Source organism: Macrobrachium rosenbergii, chromosome 40 (assembly GCF_040412425.1).
Source record: "Macrobrachium rosenbergii isolate ZJJX-2024 chromosome 40, ASM4041242v1, whole genome shotgun sequence".
Taxonomy (NCBI): domain Eukaryota; kingdom Metazoa; phylum Arthropoda; class Malacostraca; order Decapoda; family Palaemonidae; genus Macrobrachium; species Macrobrachium rosenbergii.
The window spans coordinates 23800819-23811832 of NC_089780.1; the positions used below are offsets into that span (position 1 = coordinate 23800819).

Genomic DNA, 11014 nt, shown 5'->3' on the forward strand with positions numbered 1-11014 from the left:
AAAAGGTAATGTATAGTACTGTTTAGCAATACAGTAATTTATTGGGTAAAATATTTTGATATGTACAAAAAGATAATGTATAGTACTGTTTAGCAGTACAGTAATTTATTGGATAAAATATAATTTTGATATTATAACAACAGCAAATAAAAAAAATTGTAACAACAACAAAGAAAAAAGAAATTATATCAACAGCAAAGAAAAAAGAAATTATAACAAGAGAAAAGAAAAAAGAAATTATAACAGCAAAGAAAAAAAGAAACTATAACAACAGTAAAGAAAAAAGTAAGAGCAGCATTGAGCTACAGCATGTGCATGCAGTCATTCAAAAGGAACTGTGTGCACAACAGACACTAAACATGCATGAATAGGTGTTCTGTATTGCTCAGATATGTACAGGAAACACAATTTATCACCAAAGCACAGTCGTTGGGTACAAGATAAATAGCAGTCACACAAAGAATGGGACATTGAGTTGTTGCTTAGGTCTTGTGAAAGAAATAAAAAACATGATAAGTAATTATAAATTAGTCTCACACTTACTGAATCCATTTTTACTGCACTATCTCCTTGCTTCATTGCAGTATTTTTTTTATTTCAGCTTCAGTTTCTCCATTTTTGTCTTTCATATACTTTTCCCTTCCATCTTTCCTCGGCCAATTTGCTATCCTAAATATTTTTTCTTCCCTCTGATGTGTTTGAGATTCTGCTTCCTTTCCTCCCAAATCTTCCTTGCCTTTTAGATTGCCTCATCTATTCCTCCTGTGCATCTCTATCCTCTTCCTTGCTTGCCTTCTTCAGTTGCAATTGGTACATCTTGATTCCACCACCATTTCTCTTTAACACTTCCTGTGTCATGATACATACTTATGTGTCCTTTTGAATGACTAAGGTTAGTTAGTTGTTTCCACTGACCATTTTTTATGCTGTGTATGCAGATGCATTTGTCTACTTTATTTTTCAGTTTTCATTACTTTCATCTTCTGATGGGGTCTTTTTTTTTTTTTTTTTATCTTCCTAACTCTCACTATTAAGTTTTCTCACAAGCTATGTGTCATGATAGGAGAGCCTCACTTATTATAGTAGTAAAGTCCTTCTTTGATGCTGTCTGTACTTCATTACAATAAAGTCAATCTGTTTCAGGTTTTCCACTTTTGATATATAAACAAACTCTTACCTTTTTAAACATTGTGTTAAGCAAATTCAATCCCTGGCCTTGGCAAAATTTCAGTACTTCTCCTCCTGATTTCTTTCATCATAGCTATATGTAATAACATCCTCAAAACCAGCCCTGTTTATTCATGTGTGGCCATTTAGATCTCCTATCATTTATGCATCCCACTTCTGTTGCGTCGTTCAGCTATTCCATCCCAAACTAGTTTGCCTGCTCCATTTTGTCTCGTCGTAAGTGCAGTCCACCAAAATTTATTTCTCCACACCACTACCCTTAGTTTTTGTGCCTGTTCCTTTGTACCTTACCTCCTAAAAGAACAAATGCCCACATTTATTTATGTCTAATTATTGTCTCCCTCAGGAGACACTGTTTGCGTGACTTGCCTACATACAGGTTGTGAATGTGGATTTCTCATCTATATATTCAGTTTCACAAGTGCAATCCACGGAGCATTAAACATGTCCCCCAAATAATAATAGGCTCTTCTTATTTGATTTTAGATAGATGACTTGAAAACACACCTTAGTATTAAGTTTCATGGCCAAATTAGGGCAGTAATTATTATTAACAATATAAACTTTTAATAATTTTGTATTTTGAGACAAGCTATAATTACCACAAATTAAGTAAAGTAACACTTCAACATCATTATGATGGGTTGTTGCTAAGCTATCCTCTAAGATGCATTTTCATATAGCTTTCTGTATTCAATTAGTAAGTGTAAAGTATAGTTTTAATTTAAACTAGAAATTGTTGGAGATTATTCATATCTGTGGGATAACTATAAAATATTCATGTGTAGGGTACACAGTGCTATAGGATCTTTGTACTCTTAAGATTTTTTTTACTTATTAAGAGACAAAGCCCTCACTTAGTACCATTTATCTATGCACTATCCAGCACCAATGAACAACACACTTTTTCAATTTGTGAAATAAAATGTCATACTTCTATATACAGTTCATTTTGATGACTAAATATTTTGCTGTAGAATTTAATGCAGAAACCTTATTAAAACAGAATATTATTTTCTCATCTTTGAATGGTTCTGGTAACAACTAATAATTTTATAAAATTAACTGGTCACATAACAGAAATATTTCCGGTGTAAGATATTCTGTGTTCATTCTATAAATTTTATGCATCTGGTATAAATACAGTTTTCTGAAATTATAATGGCAGTCCAAAAGAAAATTCATCTTAATCACAAATCTAAGCGAAAGTTTTTTATGCAAAAACTAACTGGTAATCATGAGGCAATTCCTGAACTTTAGCTTTCTTTTTAGGTTAGTAGAATCATTTTTATTAAAGATATTTAGTATCTGTGACTTTTTTACATATATGGCAAAATAAGGACACTAATATCTGTATCACATTATTTGTATACAGTATATGGCAAAACAAGCTAGCAAAGAAACTATTCATTAGATTTTTTATGACAAATAGAAACACAGCTCAGTGTGTGCTGTATCATCTAGTCTAGGTACTCTAGAAGCTTCCAGATGCTTTTGGGATTTTGAAAATCTTCTCTCAATACTTTTTTTTTTATGGCTTAATGATCAGGGAACTATAGAGGTGAGATCAAGGTGTTGCCCTTGCAATGGCACCTTTAACCAGATGACTTGTCAGATATAGAACATTATCTCCTTTTAGAGGTCACAAAGTTCACTCCTTTGACTCATGGTCCTTTGGCTAACTGTGAGGTAGTCTCATCTGTATCTTTCTGTATTCAATTCAAATTAATGCTGGCCTGTACAATGAAGAAATAATTTTTTTTTAGTTATTTAGCAAAAGTGTGTTATTTTAACATGTATTTCTTTTTAATGGTTGATGCAAGTCATATTATGAGATATCAGAAATTAAGGCAGTTGTTGGCACACTGAACCAGGCTACCACTCCTCAGGATTATTTTTAGCCCAGCTGACTAGAGTGCGTTGCTTGGCCAAGGCTGAGGGACCCCTTCTGAATATTGATCCCACAATTTAATATTGTAGTTTTATGGGGTTTGTTTACTATTTCATCTTTAAAAACAAATTTTGTAGGGCTGATTTTTTATTTTTAGGTTCACAAAATGTTTATTTATCAAAATTGTTTTTCCTTTGTATTGCTAAAATTGATAGCATTGTGATTTGCCAAGAAGTTAAATTTAATGGTAGTAGGTTGGGGCTAAAATTTAAAATTGGTAAGGTTAGGATACTCATTTTGATGGCAAATGAGTCGAGCTAGCTTAGGCCAGGGTTCAGGTTATTGCATGGGGATGATATGGGAGGGAGGATGTATATAGATTGGGTGAGGGAAAGGTGGGGTTAGTAGTGCAAGTAAGGTTGCCAGCCAGCTACTATGCCAGTATATTGCGTATGATGGTGGCTGTGATGCTGTGATCCCGTTCTCTTCCGTGTCCCTGAATTTTACTCTTCCTTGCTGTGATAGTTTAAGAATAATTTCAAAGAAACTTATTTAAAAGGAAGCTGTGATTTTCTCTCCATGACTGTCTTAGAGCTGATTTCATCCATTCTGTGTAACTGATTTTATTCTATATTTGATATTGTGGACATTTGAACCCACCAAGATTGATGATCAGTTGGTGAGAGAAGTGTTGCTCTAACAGCTTGGGAAGCCTGAAGAGTTGTTGATTTTAGCTTGTTGGGGATACACATGTTAGTAGATACCATGATTTATCTTGATAATGGATAGAAAATAACCCCATGGTAGAGGATAGATGCAAAACTATTATTGCAGAATCTTAAGTGGAAAACTCTAAAGGGTTACTACTATACAGTACACAGAAAAGGATTCTTGATAAATTAGTTGAAATCAAGCGAACTAGCCAAACATACATCCAGTGATCAGAAACTTACAGTGCCTGCATCTCCAGTAAAGATGTCTATTTGTCTCTATACGTATAGCAACTATCTCACTCCTTTTTTTGACGACAGCGAAGCAGAATATCCACTCTCCTTGATTCAGGTTTTTGAACCTATAAGTAAAGCAGATACTGAAGAGTTTTTGAGTCATATCAAAGAAGGTAAATATGAGGATTGAAATTTGAAATATGCAAAGGTTTAAGTGATTATGCAGATAGTGATAAGGAGGAATATTTTTCACACATCTTTGTTTTGCTTTATTAGGTTGCTTTCCTTTGCAAAAAAGCAAAATATCTTTGGAAGAGTTTGAGGTTTTACCATGTCTATGCAATATAAGAATTTTTGGTATTGCAATATAAGATTTAATTACTTTAATCTCTTTTTGTACTATTTCTTTACATTCAGGAAAATTCATAAAGTTAATAAATTATCCCCATTATTTCATTTCACAAGTTGTGAATCAGAGATCCATGTTAAAATATGATGGATCCCTTCCATGTGGACATTAAACAAAATCAATATTGAGAAAGCAGCTAAACCTGCTGTGTTGCTATGACGATGATTATATAGCATCGCTGAAACCCACTACTGCATGATGAGCAAATTTCAGCTTAGGAATATGGAATTTGCCAGGGTTAAATATAGTGAAAATAAATCCTGGGTATTAGTATGACAAATGGAACTTATATTTTCTTATCTTTAAATTATAAATACCCTGTAGTTGGATAACAAGAGGACTGTTGATGCATAGTCTATTTGATCAGTGTCCTAAGTGTACAAAATGCAGTGAAACATTTCATATGTGACTATCCAGTGAAGGATCACCATTTATGAACAAACTCGCATAAAGAAATATATTGCAAATATTCAGCATATATATTTATATGAAGTTTAATGGAAATTTTCACTCTGGTTGATCTGCCACATTTCATCATACTGTAACGGAAAAATTGATTGAGAGATAATTAGCATACTGTATCTTCTTTATGACATACAGATGGTTTTATCTTCATGACATACAGATTGTTTTGGGAAGGCAAAAACAAAAGTATTCTAGCAACAATCAGTTACAACAACTCAAACATGTTTATAACCACGCAAGCACTCGTAAATAAGAGATGCATTCAGCACAGGCAGAATTGACAAGTTAACAAATGCTCAACTTTGTTAGATAGCTGTGTAGGTAATGCTGGCACAACTGAATGATAATTGTGGGAATGGGAGAATTGTTTGCTTCTTGGTTTTATGGTTTCACTGTTTATTTCAGTGATTGTAAAGGGATAGATTCCCTATCAGGAAATCCTCCAGTGCCTTGCAAGACAAAGCTCCTTTGTGAAATTTTGCCACTCCTGCCTTTCCTATCTTATCTCTACAAATCTCTTCTTGTCTCATAGCTCTTGTCTAGGTTTGTCTGGGTTTTCCAACTCTTCCAGTGCCCACAGGGGCCCAGTTGACACTGGCCACACTATTTTCCCCAGAGAAGCACAAAGGATATATCCACGCCATTTCTTTCTCCCTTGCATCTTTATCTCGTGTACATACAGAACTTCAGTAATTTCCCCAATGGTATAATTTCTAATACTATGCATATGACTCGAGATGTTCATCTTGAAGTTTTATTCTGGAATATAAAAATCTTTTAGATAAAGTTTTATTGTAATAACATGATTCATGTGTGTGTAACAGTACAGATCTTACCTTATATGCATTTTTTATTTTTATAAAGATATTGCACATAAATGATCATAGCCTTGCCTAGCCCAAGTTAAACATACAGAGAAACTTAATGTAATCTACAGTAGGGTAAAATTGTCTTAACACAGGTCTTTTAAGAGTTCTATATAACAGTTTATTGAATACTTACTTTTTTTTGTTCAGCTTCGGCTAGACTTGCCAAGAATTTTTGTTTAATTTAGAATAGCTTACCTAGAATGAATTCAGACCACTTGTAGCCCAGACCTACAGCTGGGCAGATTTATCTGAAACAAAGCCTTTGTTATTAACAATATCAGTTACTCTTGATTCCAATGAAAAAAAATTATGAAATACAGGTTAAAGTATCCATCAGCTTTTTGAAATAACCCACCATGTGGCAAATTACAAAGATATAGTACCCATCTATGTAAGGGTATTTTCAATTAAGTTTTACTACATTCCTTGTTATAAAATAAAATAAAAGTGACAGTTATACTCTCTCTCTCTCTCTCTCTTTCGTGGGTAAAGAAAGTGGAGTTTTAACCCTACGTATAGACATTTATTGCTCGTATGCCCCTTTTAATTGCTGAAATGTAGTTATAATCATCCTTGGTTTGTATACAAAGTACACACCATATTGAGCTTATCTGGTTGTGCAGTGTTACCTGGTTACTTGTGCACTTTGCCAGAATGGCACATATTTATAAGGTTAGTCTCATAATATGTCAAGTTACTGGATTGCAACAAGTTACCCATTTAACCCTCCCAGGTTTTGGTCCTTTGCCAGTTCTGTCTGTGCTGTGTGACCTCGCAGGCATTCATTTAGCAACATTTCACTGTGAGCAGAATAAGGTATTTCTTGTGAGAATAACTGTTTGGGTAGAGCCTTCCCACGAGAGAAGCTGTGTAAATCTTAGGTAGGGCCTTCCCACGAGAGAAGCTGTGTAAATCTTAGGTAGGGCCTTCCCACGAGAGAAGCTGTGTAAATCTTACAGAGGATGTTGAACTATATATTTTTGGCACAGTTTTACATCATTGGAATGTGAGGTTGACAAGTGGTTGATGAAATTTTGTCATCAGAATTGTAAAAGCTTCCATTCAAAATACCAGTGTTCGTTCAGCTAATTATGAAAATGTGCTCTTGGAAATCCATGTGACTTGCTTAGAAGCAATTACATCTTTATCCCTTCTGATCTTGATATTCTTTTTATGAAACTTTTAGTTTTTATTTTATGTTTACACCATTTACTAACCAGTGTATTTAATGAACAACTTTTAATTTTTATTGTTTTTCTCCTTTGCAGAAGATGACGAATCACAAATATTTGTTAAATTCTTCAAGTTCCACCATACATACGACCTTATACCACTAAGTGCGAAACTTGTGGTATTTGACACTAGACTGCAGGCTAAAAAGGTATGCTATAATGGCCTTCATTGAAAAATCTTTTTGGTGGGTGTGTTTGTGATTCATAAGCCATAGTTATTGGTAAAGTATTCCTCAGAATTTAATAAAGTAATAAAGTGAAAAGATAAAGTAAAATGCCTGAATAGGTGAAATACCATTTATTTTCACGAGTGTCCACTGAGAAAAGAGAAATTGATTGCTTTTGTATTTCAGGCTTTCTTCGCCTTGGTGTACAATGGAGTGCGAGCAGCCCCACTATGGGATTCTGCACGTCAGTGCTTCACAGGAATGCTCACCATCACAGACTTCATCCGTATTTTACAAAACTTTTACCAGTCACCCAACAGAAAAATGGAAGAGTTGGAGGATCACCGGTTAGATACTTGGAGAGGTATGGATTGTTGAATGCTAACATTTAATATTCATTTAGAAATTTTGTTATGTGAACTTGTGTACTAATGATGTCCTGTCTTGAGACATCTGCCTTATTCAGGGTATAGATTAGCACTTTGTGGGATTATCCAGATCAATGGATTAAACTACTCAAGAACTTTGGATCACAAACACTTGTGTCTTGTGAACCTGAATCACAAACGGGAGAAAAGCAATTTAAAATAGTTTGAATTACCTAGTTGTACTTTAGCTTCAGTAATTCTTGTGGATATATAATTAGTACTTGACAGTTAGTTTTTTTTTACTTTTATCTTAATCTTGGAGCTGTTCATAGATATGTTTGTTTTAAAAGTTAGACTAAAGCTTACATTATGTTATGTTGTTTATGTAAGTTTGACTGATGCTTACGCTACGCTGTTTATATAGTGTAGAACCATGAAAGAATATATACTTTTCTTTTATTTTGTAATTACAGTATATCTATTGCACGTTTTTTCTTTTCAGCCGTATTAAAAGATGAAGATCGACCGCTGATTAGCATCCGACCCGATGAATCCCTTTATGTTGCAATTCGCTCACTTATTCACCACAAGATTCATAGATTGCCTGTAATTGACCCTGTCACTGGAAATGTTCTGTACATCGTTACTCACAAGCGTATCCTCAAGTTCCTTTACTTATATGTAAGTAGTACCTTTTTTGTTGCATAAGTAGAGTAATTTTACTCTCATTATCTTGTTCTTAATACTTTGCAATGGAAAACTGTCACAGGGTACAGTAACTGATGGTTTACTAGAGCACTTATTTGCAGTGATTGTTTAATTAATAAATTATTCAAGCAGTGATTGTTTAATCAATAAATTATTCAAGGAAAAGTTTATATTTCAGGATTGGAAGAATTTATTTAGCCAGAGATGGTGATAAATGTACTTTTGTAACAAAGAGGAGTGACATTTTTAGAAATGTAGTATTATATTTCTTATTACTGTACTGTAGGAGTATTATTTTCTTATTAATAAAATCACAGATACATAAATTTAAATGTAATTAGCAAAGTTATTACATGTAAATGATAGTATTATTACATTAAATATATTTGGTAATGTAAATGGTGTTAACATTTTATGTAATAAATGTGCAACACAGTGATTATATGATCACAGGTAGTTCATATAACAGATTGAAGATCTTTGGTGGGAGAATTCAAGATCCTGTAAGCTTTGTCATACATCAGGTAATTGTCTTGTGATGTATGCCTGTACAGTAATTTTTCTGACTTGATGCATAATTTACTTTTGACCTTGTCTCATAATGGGTATAATAAGTACCTAATCAACTGTTGTTTTCCAGATTAACGAGTTGCCCAAACCGTCCATGCTGCAGCAACCTTTAAGAGATCTTGGCATTGGCACCTATGACAAAATTGAAACAGCTAGTCAAGACACACTCATCATTGAAGCTCTAAACAAATTCGTCCAGCACAGAATATCTGCGCTGCCAATCGTGGACACACAGGGAAAACTTGTTGACATTTATGCCAAGTTTGATGTCATTGTGAGTACACAAGCATTTGGTAATACTGTACTGATGAAGTTTACGTAGCATAGTAGCCCCCCCCCCTTTTTTTTTCTTCGTACAAACTAGTGTGTTATGTAAGTCCACATTTTTAGCTTCATTTTTGGGGGTTGTCACGTAACTTCCACATACACAAAGTACAAAATCACAAATTGTTTGTGGCATTACAAACTGTAGCATAAAAGGCTAAGCTATAATACCCATCAGAACAGATGGCTACAATTTACACATTAATACTTGTCGTAGGCATATCAGTTATTAAATTTTCATAAACCAGGCTAACACTTGATTTGTTTTACAAAGAACTAGATTTAGAGAAAAAGAAATTAGTGGACAATGTTAAAATTGATATCTTAAATGTTGAAATTGGCATAATCTAGTTACTTCTGAAGTAGATAGTAAGGGCTAACAAAAATATATACCTGTACAAGAGCAGAGATGGAAGGGAATGAGGAAATTTGCTGTGAATTTACAGTTTGGTATATATGCTGCACCTGACAATATTATCATTGTTCATATACTGTACATGGTTTTATTTTGCATGGGGAAGATGTATGCATGGTTACTGATTGGATTGCAATATAAGACTAGGCCAGAGGCCAAGCGCTGAAAGTGCTGGGACCTATGAGGTCGTTCAAACATGGTTACTGATGAATTTTACATTTGATCAATTTTCTTTTGCCAGAATCTTGCTGCTGAAGGTACATACAACAATCTTGACATCACTCTGCGCAAGGCAAACGAATATAGGAATGAGTGGTTTGAGCAGGTTCACAAATGTACTCTAGATGAAACATTAGGAACCATAATGGAACGAATAGTGCGAGCTGAAGTTCATCGTTTGGTGGTAGTCGATTCTGACGACAAAGTGATTGGTGTTATATCCCTCTCGGACATTCTCAAGTACCTTGTACTTAAGCCTTGCCGTGAGTATCAAAGAGATCTTCTAGGTTGGTAATAAAGTTTTAATGTTAGAAAAATTTTACAGCCTATTGTAGTGGACACCTGTGTTACCTAATATTACTTACTGAAATAATGTGTATGATGGTCAAACTTATACAGAGTAGTTAGTGAGAGCCAAATTTTTCAAGCATATAAACTTTTTTGCAAAAGTGTTTTGAAGGGGATTTTTTTTACCAAGTTAGTCACTCAATCTTAAAGGTACATTGCCCTTAGGGACTTGTCTAACATTAATTTTTGACTGTTGATTTTCTCAGAATTTAAGGTGTATTACTTAAACCAGTTACATGTTACAGTACTATGTGTACTTGAATGCTGGATACAAATTTACCTTCACCTCACCTTGTAAATAATTTACCCCAAGGAGAATTAGTGGTAAGTGCTTCATCACTCGTGGGATTTGAACTGCCGCCTGGTTGGGTAACAACAAAAGTGCAATGGCTATGACTATAGAGCCATCAAGAGTCATAGTCACAAGGTTTCCCAGCCAGGCAGTAGTTCAAAACCCATAGATGACAAAGCACTTATTATTTTACCGGGATATAAATTATTCCTAAGGTATAGGGAGTTGGATAATTACCTGTTTTAAATCAAGTAACCACATAACCTGGTCCTATGGTATAAGATATGTTTCACCTTGTACAATAGTAGAAGCACCATTCCAAATCCAAGCAGAAATGGCAGTCAAGCCAAAATTTGAATGGTAGTATCTTTAGTAGAATCATCTAAGGCATCTACAGTAGAATCATCTAAGTCACCAGTATATATACAGCCATAACTGGAAATCATTGGGTGATTAGCATCAAACCTGACAATATCAGCTCCTTAGGGTGTACTTGACGAGCACAAAACTTAGCCAATTTCAATTCAAAACTGAATTTAGTTTTTATTCTCCAGTTGAATTTGAAAAGCCATTAATCAAAGCAGATTAAAGAAAACAAACTT

The 11014-nt window shown here is 34.2% G+C and overlaps 1 protein-coding gene across 19 annotated transcripts in view; it reads left to right on the forward strand.

Moving 5' to 3' along the window:
* SNF4Agamma (SNF4/AMP-activated protein kinase gamma subunit) overlaps nt 1–11014 on the forward strand; it is a 394547-nt gene that overhangs the window by 379266 nt on the left and 4267 nt on the right. For all 19 annotated transcript variants that reach the window (XM_067083365.1, XM_067083360.1, XM_067083346.1 and 16 more), the window contains 5 exons: nt 7038–7150; nt 7355–7532; nt 8039–8217; nt 8885–9088; nt 9795–10035. In XM_067083365.1, the coding sequence (XP_066939466.1) occupies nt 7038–7150; nt 7355–7532; nt 8039–8217; nt 8885–9088; nt 9795–10035 (915 nt within the window). The remainder of the gene's footprint in view (nt 1–7037; nt 7151–7354; nt 7533–8038; nt 8218–8884; nt 9089–9794; nt 10036–11014) is intronic.